Source organism: Suncus etruscus, chromosome 15 (genome assembly GCF_024139225.1).
Source record: "Suncus etruscus isolate mSunEtr1 chromosome 15, mSunEtr1.pri.cur, whole genome shotgun sequence".
NCBI classification, from domain to species: Eukaryota; Metazoa; Chordata; class Mammalia; order Eulipotyphla; family Soricidae; genus Suncus; species Suncus etruscus.
The window spans coordinates 35,284,350-35,302,581 of record NC_064862.1 but is presented as its reverse complement, the minus strand read 5'-3'; the positions used below and the strand labels follow the sequence as shown (position 1 = coordinate 35,302,581).

General features: G+C 44.1%; 1 protein-coding gene and 1 non-coding gene across 2 annotated transcripts in view; both read right to left on the bottom strand.

The window, feature by feature from the left end:
* DEPDC5 (DEP domain containing 5, GATOR1 subcomplex subunit) overlaps positions 1-18,232 on the bottom strand; it is a 181,826-nt gene that overhangs the window by 50,741 nt on the left and 112,853 nt on the right. Inside the window, exons 32-33 of the mRNA XM_049788917.1 lie at positions 6,962-7,070; positions 2,988-3,053 (exon numbers count right to left, since the gene is read on the bottom strand). Of these exons, the coding sequence (XP_049644874.1) occupies positions 2,988-3,053; positions 6,962-7,070 (175 nt within the window). The remainder of the gene's footprint in view (positions 1-2,987; positions 3,054-6,961; positions 7,071-18,232) is intronic.
* On the bottom strand, positions 186-292 carry LOC126031812 (U6 spliceosomal RNA). The gene has a single exon (XR_007503638.1). It is a non-coding gene; the product is annotated as a U6 spliceosomal RNA (small nuclear RNA).

The window sequence follows — 18,232 nt, the reverse complement described above, 5'->3', positions numbered from 1 at the left end:
TCTGGGACTCAGGCATGTACCAGAGTCATACAGTTCACTGGGAAGAAGCAGGAGTTGACAGGTTACAGGTAAGGTCCCCACTGGCCTGAGGAAGGAATAATGAAGGCTCCAGTACCGACTGACCCCTCTATGCCACAGAAGTTTTCACCAATATCAGCTGCCTTAAGATGACATAACATCCCTTTAAAAAAATGGAATGTTTCATCAATTTGCATGTCATCTTTGATCAGGGGTCATACTAATATTCTCTGTATCAACCCAATTTTAGTCTATGTGCTGCTGAAGTAAGTACTGACCACATAATATTCTTAGTTTCCTCATTCCCAGAAAATGGTGGTCAGAGCTGCATCTTCTAGGTTGTTGGGAAGATCATTTTTGTAAAGCTCTCATTACAGGAGTGGGAGAGTTGGTGAGAACTCAATTTTTTTTTTTTTTTAAAGAGACAGGGTCTCGCTATGTTGCTCAGGCTGGAGTGCAGTGGCTATTCACAGGTGCGATCCCACTACTGATCAGCACGGGAGCTTTGACCTGCACCATTTCCGATCTGGGCCGGTTCACCTCTCCTTAGGAAACCTGGTGGTCCCCCGCTCCCGGAGTGGTCACCATATTGATGCCAAACTTAGTACGGACACCTGATCAGCAAAGCGCACTGCAGCCCAGAACTCCTGGACTCAAGCAATCCTCCGGCCTCAGCCTCCCGAGTAGCTGGGACTACAAGTGCGCGCCACCACATCCGGCAGTGAGAACTCAATTTTTGGCTTTCTGATTTCAATAAGAATTCTCGGGCCCGGAGAGATAGCACAGAGGTGTTTGCCTTGCAAGCAGCCGACCCAGGACCAAAGATGGTTGGTTCGAATCCCGGTGTCCCATATGGTCCCCCGTGCCTGCCAGGAGCTATTTCTGAGCAGACAGCCAGGAGTTACCCCTGAGCACTGCTGGGTGTGACCCAAAAACCAAAAAAAAAAAAAAAGAATTCTCCTGCCACTGTACTTGAGCTTCTTAAGTCTTCCTGGCTTGCAGCACAAAATAAAATTCATCCAACTCTTTCAAAGCTCTGTAACTAAGTCACATCCATTTACTGAGGGACCTCTACAGAGGGCAGGAAACCCAGTATCTCAACAGCTGTCAGAATAGTCACTTCTGGAGCCGGAGAGATAGCATGGAGGTACGGTGTTTGCTTTGCATGCAGAAGAACGGTGATTCAAATCCCAGCATCTCATACGGTCCCCCAAGCCTGCCAGGAGCGATTTGAGCGTAGAGACAGGAGTAACCTGAGCGCTGATGGGTGTGACCGCTCTCCCCCCAAAAAAATCAACAAAAAAAGAATAGTAACTTCTACTGGTAATTACAGTCAGGAGGTCCATTTATAAATGTATTATGTATTATAATACATAAGTGTATTATATATGTAGATGTATATATAAAAACGTATATATAGGGGCTGGAGAGATAGCATGGAGGCAGTGCATTTGCCTTGCATGCAGAAGGATGGTAGATCGAATCCTGGCATCCCATATGGTCCCCTGAGACTGCCAGGAATGATTTCTGAGCATAGAGCTAGGAGTAACCCCTGAGCACAGCTGGGTGTGACCCAAAAATTATATATAAAAATTATATATAATTGTATATAAAATTATATATAAATTTATATATAAAAAGTATATATAAATGTATTATAAATTTAGAAATAACATTAGAACATTGGTGAAAGGTCTTTCATCCTGGAACATAAACATCAACACTAATGTAACAACTATATAACCATTATGCACCATAATCATATAGTGTGATTATTCTTTTTTGTGGGGGGTGTTTTGGAACATACCCAGTGACACTCAGGGGTACTCCTGGCTCTCTGCTTAGAAATCACTCCTGGCAGGCACAGGGGACCATATGGGATGTCGGGATTCGAACCACTGTGGTTCTGGGTTGGCCACTTGCAAGGCAAATGCCCTACCACTGTGCTATCTCTCCAGCTCACCAAAATAATGACATTTTTGAAAGTGGGATGACATTTCTATTTAACTCACAGGTTAGGTCATAAGGATGAAAGGCAACAATACCATGTGCTTGAACTATAATAACTGAAGAATGGCAATGCTGGAAGGATGCATAAAGAATTGGTCCAAAGCTTCTATTTGATAAATGAGGAAGGGAAGTCAACAGGTGATATGAGCCACCACTAGGCATATGCCTGAATGCAAAATGGTTACAGCTTTCACCATTTTCTGTCACAGGGGTTATAAATTTACTTGGTTGGACTTGGAAAATAAGTGATAGGTTCTTAAACATGTTTCAAAGAGCTTGATAAAAATATTTTTTGTTGTTTGGTTTTGATTTGAGGAGGAAGGTTACCATACCCAACAGTATTTAAGGCTTACTCCTGGTGGGCTCCGGGTACCATATAGATGCAGGGGATTAAATCTGGATTAAATCCAGTTCAGTCATGTATAAGGTAAAACTTGCTGTACTAATACCCTAGCTCTCACGCTCCTTTTAATATACGAACAATAGCCCCTGGAAATAAATCTACAGTGTGTGGCAGTCTTTCTCCACAGCAGCCAGAAAAACAGGTAGACAGAGAACAGTCAACCTTTTTATTTGACAGGGAAGGGATGTGGTTTTGGGGGAGTCACACCCCGAAGTAGTTGAAGACTTCCCTAAACTCCCTACTTGTGGGTGGAGCTTGTGTGACTATGGTGCTAGGGACAGTGTCCAGAACTCCTGCACAAAGCATGTGTTCCAGCTCTTGCACCTCCTCTCCAGCCCACCAATATTGGCCTTATAGTGACTATTTCTACTGCTTTTGCTGCAGCAAACACTGCAGATAGGGAAATGCACCCCAGAGACCAAATCTAATTTCAACTGCTCCTCCATTCAGTTTCAGCCCAATTCTATCTGTCCCGTGCCAAGCAGAAAGATAACTCATGGTTTCTGCAGACAGGATGGGGCATGCATGGACTGTTAGGATCTAGATTTTGACTGACCTGTGGGTAGAAGGAGGATGATGCTGTTCGAGGGCTGCGGACAAACTCCATAAAGAAGGCCCCATCCTGAAGTCAGAGGAGGAAGCAGCAGCAGTAGCAGCAGCAGCAGCAGCAGTAGCAGTAGTAGCAGCAGTAGCAGTAGCAGCAGCAGCAACAGCAGCAAAGAAGCGAAGGAACAAAATGTGGGCCAGTGGTGAACCATCAGGGGAAGGACAGGAGTATGAAAGAAAAAAAATAAAAATAAATAGGAGGGATGGGGAGAACCTAGGGCTAGTAGGAGGAGAGTAAATGAGAGAGAGAGAGAGAGAGAGAGAGAGAGAGAGAGAGAGAGAGAGAGAGTCAGAGAGAAAGAAAGAGAAGAGAAAAGAAAAGGGAGATAGAGAGGAGAAAGTAGATTGATAGGGAAGAAAGAGAGGGAGAGAGACAAAGAACTGCACTACTAAAGAATATTCAGGGCTGGAGAGTTAGCATGGAGGTAGGGTGCTTGCCTGGCATGGAGAAGGATGGTGGTTTGAGTCCAAGCATCCCATATGGTCCCCTGAGCCTGTCAGGAGCGATTTCTGAGCATACATAGCCAGGAGTAACCCCTGAGCGCTGCAGAGTGTGACCCAAAAACCAACAACCAAAAAAAAAAAAAAAAAAGAAGAAGAAGAAGAAGAAGAAGAAGATAATATTCAAATGCAAAGCATTAGCTGGAACTCATACCTTTGGGAGTGGGGTTGGGGCCATACCCAGCAGTGCTCAGGGGTTACTCCTGGCTCTGCACTCAGAAATCGCTCCTGGCAGGCTCAGGGATCCAACCTGAGTCAGTCCTGGATAGGCAGCGTGCAAGGCAAATGCCCTACTGCTATGTTATCACTCCAGCCCCATTCCATCCTTCTTGGGAAGAATGTCCCATATTCCTATATGTGTGGGAGAAAGCACCTGGTTAGGTGTGTCCAAGCTCTCTCTGGTCTCAGAACCTGGCTTGGATGCTTTCTTTCCCCATCTCTCATAGCTCTGAACTCCCTTCAGACTTTATGCCAAGAGCAAGGCTGTAGAGCAGTGATGTGGGTTGGGGGAAAGCCTTCAGGGGCAGGAGGCAGCCAGCTTCCCATCTGGCTGAGTGACCAGCAACCTTCTTGGAGAGATACAAAGAGGCTTGTGGTTTTCATTTCTGCTTATGACTCAACATGGCAGCCAGATAGGACAAGAAGATTCAGGCGGGGAAAGTAATTGCTTAATTTTCTAAGCAAACAGGGGATACAGAAGCAGCAGTGCTTTCTCCACTGGTTGTATAAAAAAAAAATCACTAGGGAACTGAGCTACATATCATCAAATATGTATGCATTCAGTAGGAAGAACTTCCTGAAGCTTCTATCCATCCTTGCCCTGTTTGTGTGGCATTCAAATAAAGTTTTTGAAAGATCCCTCCTTTCCTCTTTCTTGAGGTCAAGAATTATCTTTCTGTGGGATCAGAAAAACAGCCCAGTGTGCTGAGTGCATGCCCTGAATGTGGGAGTCCAAAATGGCTCCCCAAGTAAAGAGCCAGGAGTAGGTTGATGTGGCCTGAAAATCAGAAGAGAAAGAAATATCTTTCTGCACCTTCATAATATTTTTACATCTTATGATTTTTTTTTGTTCTTTTTTGTTTTATTTTTGGAATATATCTAGCAGAGCTTGAGAGATGATATGGAATGCCAGGGATTGAACCCGGGTTAGCTACGAGCAAGGCAACTGCCTTACTATCTCTCTGGTCCCAAATTCCAATGTTTTAATATCAGAGACATATACTTGATAATGAAAGTCCATGCTTTCCTACAATTTTATTTTTTTATTTTATCTTTTTGTTTTTTGGGCTACACCCAGTGACGCTCAGGGGTTACACCTGGCTAGGTGCTCAGAAATCGCTCCTGGCTTGGGGGACCATATGGGACACCGGGGAATCGAACTGCAGTCAGTCCTAGGTTAGTGTGTGCAAGGCAAATGGCCTACCGCTCCGGCCCCTTTTTATTCAATAGAAATTGATGAAATATTGAGGCCCGGGCAGTGGCGCTAAAGGTAAGGTGCCTGCCTTGCCTGCGCTAGCCTTGGACGGACCGCGGTTCGATCCCCCGGTGTCCCATATGGTCCCCCAAGCCAGGAGCAACTTCTGAGCACATAGCCAGGAGTAACCCCTGAGCGTTACCGGGCGTGGCCCAAAAACCAAAAAAAAAAGAAATATTGGATGAAAATATGAAAAAATATTTGTTCATTTTATCATGATGGCTGCCATTTACCACAAGATACTGCAAAAACGAACTTGAATTAACAAACCAAGGAAACACTTGGTTATGGAAATGCAAATTCAAACAGTCCTATACACACCCTACTACAAGTTCCTGACTGCTGATACTTTTAGACACTGGTGTATGTGAGGGTGGGAGTTTGGGCCACACATGACGATTTTCAGGGGGGGTTACACCTAACTCTACACTCAGGAATCATTCCTGATGGTAGTCAGGGGATATATGGGATATGCAGGGGGTCAAACTTGGGAGAGTCCCATATAAAGTAAATGCCTAATAATCAGCTATACTATCACTCTGGTTCCTGTCAGTCATTTCTGAATATATTAGCCAGAATTCCTCATTTTATAACACTTTTTCTTATCCTTAGTTACTTTAAGAATCTACATCTAATATGACTGATGGCCAATCATGCAAACTTAAGTATTCTATTGTCATATTAGAAGAGTGTTCTAGGGGCTGGAGTGATGGTGCCTTGTATGTATCTGACCCAGGACAAACTGTGGTTCGATCCCCCAGAGTCTCCCAAGCCAGGAACGATTTCTGAGTGCATAGCCAGGAGTAACCCCTGAGCATCACCGGGTATGCCCCCCCCCTCAAAAAAAAAAGAGTGTTTTAAATAGCAATCTAGTGTTTGATTATTGGTGCTTTTGAACCTTCATGCTGTGGATCTACAATCTATAAGCTATAACCTCATTTTTCTCATATTTTAATTCTATGTCTTAGTAGTCTTAATTCTAGGAAGTAATCAAACCCTGGTCTGTCCTAGGTTAGCACGTATAAGGCAGACACCCTACTACTTGTGCCACCACTCAGGCCCATTGTTTTGGTTTTTGAGCCACATCCAGCAATGCTCAGAGGTTATTCCTGGCTCTACATTTGGGAATAACTCCTGGCAGTGATTAGAGGACCATATGGGGTGCTGGGGATAGAACCCGAATCAGATGCATGCATAGCAAGTGCCTAACCTGCTGTACTATTATTGCTCTTGAAAAGAGGAAATTTAATGACAAGAGGAAATTTTCATAATATGAAAGTAAAATTTGTCACATTTTTGAATAATAAATACATCTATTGAAACTCCTTCACTTCGTAGTGACAGATATCAGATGAGACAGAATCAACTTACCTTGTGACATCAGGTGAACTAACATATTGAGCCTCCCTGTTGAAGGGTTGATAAAGTCAAATCTATATAAATCATCTGACCTGGCTGTTTTCTGCCCTTTGATACTTGCTATCCCCCATAGAATGGTCTTAACTGCTCAGGTTTGTTTTTTTTTTCCCTCAGTTGCTCCCGTTGTCTGTGTTCTTCAGGAGTCTTGGCAAAATAATGGGAATTTTACTAACAAAGAGGAGTAGCTCTCATGGAAGGCAAATTCAGTAGCTTCTGCCTCCCCTCTGGGAGAATCAAAGATGTAGCTAAAGGAAAAACAGATGGCCAAATGCAAGCTAGATTTGGGTCTCGACCAATGTGACTTAGCTCAACTGTCTTACGTCTGCACTTATGAAGAAGTTACAACTTTGAGCAAAGTTCCTCAATAAAAAACAACAACAACAACAAAAAAAACTGCAATGTTTAAAAGGGATGGAGCTGAATTCATTCACAGTCAACCCTAGATTTGAACAGCAATTCATTTTTGCCTCCATAGGAGCCTCTGAGAGCACAAAACAGCTCCCCCACTGACGTGCGGTGCGGTTCTTTACCTTTCGTGGGCTATCCACGTAGGTGGGCGTCATAGCAACGTTACTGCTCTCAGCTGGCTGGGTGGAGCTCTTGCCACTGTGCACTGCTGCCTGCTGTTCTCCCATGCACCTGAAAGTAGGAAAAATAGATGACTGCAGGCATGCTTTATGTCCCTGGGGAAGGACCTGTGTTAGCTAGGATAAAATGAAGACTGCTCTGTCACTGTCATCTTTCAAACATGTAGTTCTGCTTTGATTTATTGGGTCTTAAAGAGGACAGCCTTAATTAGATTTGCTGCCCTGAATAATCATTCATGTGCTTTTAAATATTACACAATAACCCAACTTAAAAAGTATCTGGGCCACAGAGATAGTATATAGCAGGTAGAGAGCTGCCTTACGTGCAGCCAATTAGGATTGATCTGAGGCACCACATTGGTACCTGAGCCTCACTAGGAGTGGTTTCTGAGCACAGTGCTGGGAGTAAATCTGGAGCACAGCTGGATGTGATTCCGAAATTTAAAAAACAAAAAGCATCTGGTACATAATAGTGATATGACTTTGAAAAGACAAGCGAAATGATTTGAGTGACTCCATTCATGAACACCATTTTAATTTTCTAAAAAGATGTTTTCTCAGCTTTAATATGTTCATCAGTAAAAAACATACTCTGCAAACCAGGATTTGCTACATATTAATATGTAGCATAAACTAAATGGGGGAAAATGTGTCTTTAAAATGTACATACACTCATCTCCATTCCTTCAATTCACAGGAAATACCCCCTAACACAAGGTAACCAGGGTCTTGTGCTGTCTTATCCAATTCCAGCTCTGAATGCACGTAAATGCTTCCCTTCCTCTTGATTTTCCTAGTTGTTCTGCTAAAACTACTGAAACTAGTATCACTCAAGCAATCCCAATTCAAATTGCTTTATCTTTGTATTTTCATTTGGTAAACTTCAGAAGGCTCACACGAAAGTCTTTTTTTGTTTCCCCTGGTTTTTGGACTCACTTCTGCCTCTAGCACTCAGGGATCACTTAGAAGCATATGAGATGCTGCAAATTGAGCCCAGGTCAGCCTTGTGCCAGGCTATTACTCCAGCTTCTTACATGAAGGTCTAAATATCTCACTTATTATTGTAGTATACCTCTCATGTGTGAGGCACTGCTCAGGGCTCTCTGCTGTGGTCACGTTGTTATAGTAGCTAACTAGCTACTGTAATAGCTATAGTGTGCTAACCAGCCTGCTCAGAGGCAGTCCCTTCAGGGTTAGGTCCAGATGCAGAATGGCACACCCCCCTCTTCGGGCTGCCCAGAGACAATGAATAATGAATGAGGTTGGAAAAAGGTCTGATTATGTCAACCCAATCCAGGCCATTTTTGAAGGCTGTACTGACTCCAAAGCTCCGGCCCCTCCTATGTGGTTCCTTTGGGGCTACATTACATCTTTGTTTTGAGGGGAGGCACACTCGGCAGTGCTCAGGATTTACTTGGATCTGCACTAGGGAATCACCTTGGCAGACTAGCAGCAGGGGCACTGAACCTGGGTCAGACACGTGCAGGGCAAATGCCCTACCCATTGTACTGTCTCTAGCCCTACATTACATCCTGGTTTCTCCCTCCATCCACCCTTTCTCCCCAACCACTCAACATATAAGGCTCTTGTTTAAGCCCAAGACTTCAGCTTAATAAACACCTGGTGTTCAACACCATCTATTCTGCTCTGAGACACTTCTTTTTTTGTTTGTTTGTTTGTTTTTTTTGGTTTTCGGTTTTTGGGTCACACCCAGCAGCGTTCAGGGGTTACTCCTGGCTCTACGCTCAGAAATCACTCCTGGCAGGTTTGGAGGACCATATTGGATGCCGTCCTTCTGCAGGTAAGGCAAACGGCTCACCTCCATGCTATCTCTCCGGCCCAAAAGACACTTCTTTAGTCTTAAATTTTATCATTTTTGTTACTGGCCATAAAATAATCACATAATAAAGACTAAAACTCTGTTTCCATAGTAACCTGTTAAACTCTTTTTTTAGTTATTATGGAAAAAATATCAAATGTACCAAAAGAGCACAATATAATGAACCACTTCATGCCCAGCACCCCAAATTACATACTTTAGAGCAATCCCATCTATGGCACATACCTACCCACTCTAATTATTCTGAAGCAAAATGCATACATATTTTTTATCATGAACACTTTCTTCTTCTTCTTTTTTTTTTTTTTTTTTTTTGGTTTTTGGGCCACACCTGGTGGTGCTCAGGGGTTACTCCTGGCTGTCTGCTCAGAAATAGCTCCTGGCCAGCATGGGGGACCATATGGGACACCGGGATTCGAACCAACCACCTTAGGTCCTGGATCGGCTGCTTGCAAGGCAAACACCGCTGTGCTATATCTCCGAGCCCATGAACACTTTCTTTTAGTGTACATACTGTCTAAAAGAAAACGACTTATGTCATAATTCTTTCCACTCATAAAATTTTAAAATATCAAATATTTCCCCGATCAATAACAAATGACAAAGGCATCAGAACTGGAGTTTGTCTATTGAACTGAACCTTGTGGAAGGAGTAGAGAAGGAGTTTTTTTGGGGGAATGCCAATGGCCAATGCCAGTCGGGGGAAGCAGACACTCTGGAGACGGTGTGGTATCAGAAGGATATAAGCATAAACCTATCATTAACAGTATTGTGAATCATGATGCCCCAGTAAAAAGGGGAGAATGTTTCCCCAAAAACAGTTTCTTTTTGTTTATGTTTTTGGGTCACACCCAGAAGCGCTCAGGGGTTACTCCTGCTCTATGCTCAAAAATTGCTACTGGCAGCCTTAGGGGACCATATGGGATGCCGGAATTCGAATCACCATCCTTCTGCATGCAAGGCAAATGCCTTACACCTCCATGCTATCTCTCCGGCCCCATCAAAAATAGTTTCTTACATTTTGTGGCAAAGAGAATTCAATTAATGTCTAACTAATGCGCTGTAATACATTATGTCTTCTTTAAGCTATTAGTTATCTCTCCTTATTCTTTTTTTTGGGGGAGACATATGTGACCCTCAGGGATTACTCCTGGTTATGTGCTCAGAAATCGCTTCTGACTTGGGGGACTATATGGGACATATAGACAAGATCGAACTGCAGTCCTTCCTGGGTCAGCTGTGTGCAAGACAAATGTCCTACTGCTGTGCCATTGCTCCGACCCTGATCTCTTATTCTTGCAATGCATTTGTCAAATGAGTCTGGGGTGTGGTTCAGTAGTAGAGCATATGCCTTGCATGTATAAGGCTCTGGTTGGATCACTGGCATGACAAAAATAGGAAAGGAGCTCATTTGTCCTTATATCTACAGTCTGGATGTAACTATATCTCTTTACTGCTTATCATGTTCTTTTGTGTCTGGCACTTACTGACATCTCAAGTTGAGTAAAGGACTGAGATTACCTAGGTTTGATTTTGGGCAAGAATTCTTCCTAAGTGTGTTGTATACTTCTTTAAGAAGACCCATAATGCTTAACAGTTTCCCTCTGGTGATGAAAGTTATCACTGATATTCTCTGCTAGATCCATTACTTCCTCAAAAATTACCATGATAATATTTTAACATTTCTCCTGTACCTATTAACGCAAAGATCTTTTGTTTGGTCATACTCAACATAGTTCAGGAATGACTCTAGCCTCTGTTCTCAGGGATCACTCCTGGTGAGATTTGGGGTACCATATGCAGTGTTAGGGATTAAGCCAGGGGTCTCAAACTCAATTTACCTGGGGCCCGCAGCAGTCAAAATCCTTGAGTGCAAAGTCAGTAGTAAGCCTTGAACATTGGGGGGTGTGACTCAAACAACTAAAACAAAACAAAACAAAAAAAGAGGGCCCGGAGAGATAGCACAGCGGCGTTTGCCTTGCAAGCAGCCGATCTAGGACCAAAGGTAGTTGGTTTGAATCCCAGTGTCCCATATGGTCCCCTGTGTCTGCCAGGAGCTATTTCTGAGCAGACAGCCAGGAGTAATCCCTGAGCAGCACCAGGTGTGGCCTAAAAACCAAAAACCAAAAAAACAAAACAAAAAAACAAAAAAAGATTCCTCTAGGGCAGGGCCACAAAATGTTGTACGTAGGGCCGCAAATGGCCTGCAGGCCATGAGTTTGAGACCCCTGGATTAAGCTCAACCAGCTGTGTCTGAGACAAGTTCCTTATGTATTATTGCTTTGGCCCTTAAATATTTTTTTTCCTTCCTTCCTTCCTTCCTTCCTTCCTTCCTTCCTTCCTTCCTTCCTTCCTTCCTTCCTTCCTTCCTTCCTTCCTTCCTTCCTTCCCTTTCTTCTCTCCCTCCCTCCCTCCCTCCCTCTCCCTCCCTCTCTTCCTTCCTTCCTTCCTTCCTTCCTTCCTTCCTTCCTTCCTTCCTTCCTTCCTTCCTTCCTTCCTTCCTTCCCTTCCCTTTCTTCTCTCCCTCCCTCCCTCCTTCCCTCCTTCCCTCCCTCCCTCCCTCCCTTCCTTCCTTCCTTCCTTCCTTCCTTCCTTCCTTCCTTCCTTCCTTCCTTCCTTCCTTCCTTCCTTCCTTCCTTCCTCAAATATTTTTTCAAAAGGGAAATCTCTCTACACCAATTACTGGGTCACCCTGAAGTACAATTCATATAGGAAAAGCATAATAAGGGGCCAAAGCATAGAGCAGCGGGTAGGATGTCTGCCTTGCAAGCGCTCGACCTGAGTTCGGTCACCGGCATCCCATATGGCCCCCTGAGCATGCCAGGAAGGCATCCTGAGCAAAGCTAGGAGTAGCCCCTGAGCATCGCCGGGTGTGACTAAAAAAAGACAAAAAAAAAAAAAAAAGGAAAAGCATAATAAATGTTTGACTTTTTCCCTAGTCCATTGAAATCACAACATCACTCCCTAAAACATTATTGTGTTTTCCTCTAAGCCTCATCTCCACATATGGTGACTGACATAAGCGGCAGAAAGCCCATGTCCCCTCAGATGGATGTTCTGATACATATTACAATCCCCCCATTTACTAACCTGCCTTCCTTACAGTGACTCATAGACTAGAAATCACAAATTCAGAGATTAAGGCCCTATCTGTGTTCTTAGAGGCAAATTGAGTAAGTTTGAGAGGAAGGACACTACTACAAAGCATCCAGCTCTAGTTAGTAAACATGTATATGTGAGAACACATATGAGAACCTATACCTTTTGACTGAAAGGTTTGACACTGGCCAAACTTCACAGCAGGGACCAATGCCACTGAAGGGGGGGTCTCTCTTGCTCTCTCCTTGGTCAGATTGGGTTGTCATTGGGTAATCTTCTAAAAGGAACTGTGATGCCTACTGACTACCACCTACCATCTATACTGCTTCCATCCATGTTGCTGATCAGCACAAGGAGGAAACTCGAGGGTTCTTTTCTATAGGTGCCCACAGAAATGTGAAATGTCGCAGATTAAGATGGAAGGAGGTTTGCTCCTTAAGCAGTGTTCTCCCTTGAACACATACCTCACTTGCTTGTCTGTTTCTTTATTTGCCTATTTCTACTCTGGAGAAGCCTGCATTCTCTTTTAAACATCTACTTCTCTCTTCTTTATCTCATCTCATTTCCCCCCCCCCATCTCATTTTTTTTTGTTTGTTTGTTTATTTATTTATTTATTTATTTTTTTGGTTTTTGGGCCACACCCGGTAACGCTCAGGGGTTACTCCTGGCTATGTGCTCAGAAGTCGCTCCTGGCTTGGGGGACCATATGGGACACCGGGGGATCGAACCGCGGTCCATCCAAGGCTAGCGCAGGCAAGGCAGGCACCTTACCTTTAGCGCCACCGCCCGGCCCCTGTTTGTTTATTTTTGAGTCACACCTGGCAGCGCTCAGGGGTTACTCCTGGCTCTACGCTCAGAAATCGCTCCTGCTAGGCTAGGGGGACCATATGGGATGCCGGGATTCGAACCACTGTCCTTCTGCATGCAAGGCAAACACCCTACCTTCATGCTAACTCTCTGGCCCCTCCTCATATATTTCTAAGTAAGTTTCAAAAAAAACCTATCTTGTTTCACACACACACACACACACACACACACACACACACACACACACACACAATGGGTCGAAGTGATGGCACAGCGGTGGGATGTTTGCCTTGCGTGCAGCCAACACAGGATGGACCCCAGTTCAAATCCTGGCATCCCATATGGTCCCGAGTCCACTGGGAGTGATTTCTGAGCGAAGAGCCAGGTGTGACCCAAAAACCAACCAAACAAACAAACAAAAATACCCACCCACCCACACACACACAAACACTGAATGGAAGAAAATGGAAATCAACACATTACGGTATGCTGTCAGAACTAGATGCCATTAAAAAAAATTCTTTGGGATTGACCCTAATGTAGGACTTTGTAAATTACAATATTTTCAATAAAATAAAATTCCTTGGACTGGAGGGATAGAACAGTTGGTAGGGCATTTAACTTGCATGTGGCAGACTCATGTTTGATCCCTGGCATCCTAATATGGCTCCCCAAGCCTGCCAGCTGAGCACAGAGCCAGGAGTAATCCCTGAACACTGCCAGGTGTGGTTCTAAAACCAAAAAATAAACCCATTAAAAACAAAAACAAAAGCAAAAAAATCCTCTTTGGGGTCAGAGATATAGTATAGTAGGATCGGATTCAATCCCTGGCACCACTGAGAGTGATACCTGAATATAGACCCAGGTAGTAAATTCTGCTAGGTGTGGTACTGCTAGGTACTGCTAGGTGTGGATAGAAAAACCCCCTTTCCCATTCCTCACTGGTAATGGGCCCCACCCTGGGGTCCCATGCATCCTAGGTCAGAGTGCATAATCTCGTCTCCATTTCTCATCTCTTTGTTTGTTTTGTTTTGTTTTTGGTTTTTGGGCCATACCCTGCGGTGCTCAGGGGTTACTCCTGGCTGTCTGCTCAGAAATAGCTCCTGGCAGGCACGGAGGACCATATGGGACACCGGGATTGGAACCAACCACCTTTGGTCCTGGATCGGCTGCTTGCAAGGCAAACGCCGCTGTGCTATCTCTGCGGGCTCTCTCTTTGTCTCTCTTACATTCCTCCTTTCTATCTCTCCTATCTCTCTTTCCTTTCATCACTGATCACTGGCTCTCCTTTCTCTCATACTCTACCCAGAATTTCTATACTTCCTCAATAAAACTTTTTAACTTAAAGAGTTCCTCTTCGTGTGCTTATACCTTACTTTCCATAAGAAACAAAATTAGATTTGCCTGATACAGCAAAAGAAAAAGGCAAGTACATACACAAGAAACTGCTGTGTAAGCAAACATTATATAAAGGTCTGGCTACTGGCACTGTGCCACCAGCATTGAGAAAACACACCACATGACCAGGAGCAATCCCCGGGGGCAAGCCTGGGTCTTGAGTTCACCATAGCCCCATCATCTCCTGCCATGGGGTACCTGAGAAGTCTCACCCTACGCTCAAAGGGGACACCACCCCTTTCTCCCAAGCTATCCCACTTCTTCCAGGCTGAGCAGAAGCAGGCTCCTTGGAGTGTAAGGAATGATGACTCACTGACAAATTAAATTAAGATTTCCCCCACCTCCAGTTTCACACCCCTCCCAGCAACATATGTTCCTTGTTCTTTTTTTCCAGGGGGAAAGGATTGTGTATGACTCATTACAAGACTCTACCAGGTAGAGTTCTAGGGTCTTTCCTTGGTTCGTTTAAACTGTTTTCTGAAGAAAACCTAGGACTTTGAGTAACTAGAACAACCTTACCCAGCTCTCCTCCTCTCATCTACTCCTCCAGCACCCCACTTTGTTCTTCACTTCTCCTCAGTTTCCTTTCTTTTCTAGGATATCATTGCCCTCCATCCAGCCTCTTGATGAACTATTATGAGCCTGCCAGGGGTTCCTGTCTCCTGTGGCATGTCACTGGCTTTCACCTCTGAAAACCCTGTATCAGTCAAAGAAACTGACTGGATTGTTCATGGGAATGAGCATTTGCTCTAAGGTAAATTATAGCATTTAGGTAAATCATGATATTACAGCTTTTTGATTTTTTAAAAGATTTTTTTTTTTTTTTTGGTTTTTGGGCCACACCCTGTGACGCTCAGGGGTTACTCCTGGCTATGCGCTCAGAAGTTGCTCCTGGCCTCTTGGGGGACCATATGGGACGCCGGGGGATCGAACCACGGTCCGTCCTAGGCTAGCGCAGGCAAGGCAGGCACCTTACCTCCAGCGCCACCGCCCGGCCCCATTGATTTTTTAAAAGATTTTAATGTTCAGGGGTACACACTGAAATGGTCTAGATTAAGTGATGTGATATTTGGAATTTAATAAAAGAAAAATAAGGGCCAGTGATGTGGTCTAGGAACAGTGTATCTTGCATGTGTTACGTCCTGTTTTCTTTTTTTTGTTTGTTTGTTTTTTTGTTTTGTTTTGTTTTGTTTTTGGCTTTTGGGTCACACCCAGCAGTGCTCAGGGGTTATTCCTGGCTCCAGGCTCAGAAATTGCTCCTGGCAGGCACGGGGGACCATATGGGACGCCGGGATTCGAACCGATGACCTCCTGCATGAAAGGCAAACGCCTTACCTCCATGCTATCTCTCCGGCCCCACGTCCTGTTTTCTAACCCTGGTACTTCATGGCCCCTTGAGCAGTATTGGGTGTGGTCCCCATAATAATTTAACAAACTAAATAAATAAATAAAAAGGAAGGTGAGAACAAGTATAATATAAGTGAAACCTTATCAGCCATTAGCTGTTAGTCATAGGGGCTGGGTGATAGGTACACAAAGATTTGCTATACTAGTTTATTTTTCAAGTTGAAATTTTACATTAAATTAAAAAATAAAGGTAGGGGCCATAGCAATATTATAACAGGTAAGGCACTTGCCTTGCACATGGTTGCCCAGGTTTGATACCCTGAACATTTCCAGGTGTGGCCCATAAATAAATAAATAGATAGATAAATAAATAAATAAACTGAAGGTAAACAGGGATTTGCTATAGCAGTTTGTCTACTAATTTTTCAAGTTAGAAATTTACATTAGGGCCCGGAGAGATAGCACAGCGGCGTTTGCCTTGCAAGCAGCCGATCCAGGACCAAAGGTGGTTGGTTCCAATCCCGGTGTCCCATATGGTCCCCCGTGCCTGCCAGGAGCTATTTCTGAGCAGACAGCCAGGAGTAACCCCTGAGCATCGCCGGGTGTGGCCCAAAAACAAACAAACAAACAAACAAAAAAACAAAAATAAAAAAAAAGGAAAGTTACATTAAGGGCCCCAGAGAGATAGCACAGCGGCGTTTGCCTTGCAAGCAGCCGATCCAGGACCAAAGGTGGTTGGTTCGAATCCCGGTGTCCCATATGGTCCCTCGTGCCTGCCAGGAGCTATTTCTGAGCAAACAGCCAAGAGTAACCCCAAAAACCAAAAAAAGAAAGAAAATAAAAAGAAATTTACATTAAATTTAAAAAACAAGGAGAGATAGTAAAGAAGTTAAGATACAAAGCTGACCCTGGTTCCGTTCCCAGCCATCAGTTATGGTCCCCTGACCACTGCCAGGAAGGATCCTGAGCACAGAACCAGGAAGAACCACTGAGTGCTGTTAGACATACTACCAAAACAATAGTAATTAAAAAGAAATAAGGGGCTGAGACAGAGTGTAGTACAGTGGTAAGGCGTTTGCCTTGCACACAGTCAACACAGGATGGACCCTGGTTCAAATCCCAACACCCCATTTGGTCCCCTGAGCCTGCCATGAGCAACCCCTGAGTGGTGTTGGTGTGACTTAAAAAAAAAAAAAAAAGGGAGTGCAGAGGTATAATCTAACAAATAAAGCACTAACTTTGTACGTGGCTGCTTTGGCTACAACTCTGGTTCAATCCCCAGTACCACATATGGTCCTGTGAGCACTGCTAGAGGCAGATTGTGGTTCAACATTCCTATATCAAGTTAAAATAATAATAATAATGGGCTGGGGAGCTAGTGCAAAGGCTGGAGTACTGTTCTACACATAGGAGCCCTGGTTGAGTCACTAACATCACATGGTCTTCAGAACACTGCTGGAGTGTCTTTCATGCACGAAGCCGGGAGAAGCTCACAGGCAATGCCTTGTGTGGCCCCAAAACAAAACAGTAAAGTACATATAAAATTCTAAAAACTAGGGGCCGGAGCAGCGGCACAAGCAGTAAGGCATCTGCTTTGCACGCACTAACCTAAGTGGACGTGGTTCGATCCCCCCTGGCATCCCATATGGCCCCCCAAGCCAGGAGCGATTTCTGAGCACATAGCAGGAGTAATCCCTGAGCAGGGTGTGGCCCAAAAACCAAAATAAATAAATAAATAAATAAATCTGAAAACTCAAAGAAAATTCCTTGCTACAAGACCATGTGAAGACAGCCAGGCCTCCAACTCCACATTTTGCAATTGCCTCTCCCACTGCACGCAAGGCCCAATCGCCTGCTCATTGTAGCTACTTATGAAAGTCTGATGAGCACTGGCTCTAGCTGGCTAGGCAAGATGTGGACTTTCATGACAAAGAGACCAGGTCTAGTTTTCTCGAATATGCTGCCCTGCGTCACAAGCATCATATGCTCTCAGTATTCCTTCCTTTATCAGTCAACAAACACTTTTATAGTTCATATTTTCTACATATAATGGGCTGAACACACTCTTGACATGTATGCTGCTCAGGTTTGTTTCCTAACATCACATACATGATCTCCAGAGAGCCCAGAAGAAACCCTCAAATACCAAGTCAGGAGCAGTAGGTCCTGAGTACTGCCAGATGTGGTTTATAAAAAGGGGGGCCTGGATCAATAGTACAGAAAGTAGGGTATTTGCCTTGCATGTGCCAATCTGGATTTGACCTCCAGCATTCCATATGATTCCCAGAGCACCACCAGGAGTAATTCTTGAGTGCAGAGCCAGCAGAATAACTCCTGAGTTTCACTGGGTATGCCCCCATAACAAAACAAAACAAACAGGAGAACAAAAATCTATCGCCAAAACAAAAATAGGGTCCAGATAGAATAGCTCAAAGGGCTGAGCATATGCTTTCTATGCAGGAGCCTTCTATGCAGGAGCCCTGGTCTCCATCCCTGGTACTGCATTAAACCAGGAGATCCAAGCACTGCTAAGTGTCACCCCAAAAAATAATGAAAAAAAAAAAAAGTTTTTGTTTTTTGGGCCACACCCAGTGACACTCAGGGATTACTCCTAGTTATGAGCTTAGAAATTATTTCTCTCACCACAAAGAATGGTGAATGCAGTTATAGAAATAACTACACTGAGAACTACCATAACCATGTGAATGAACTGGAAAGCCTG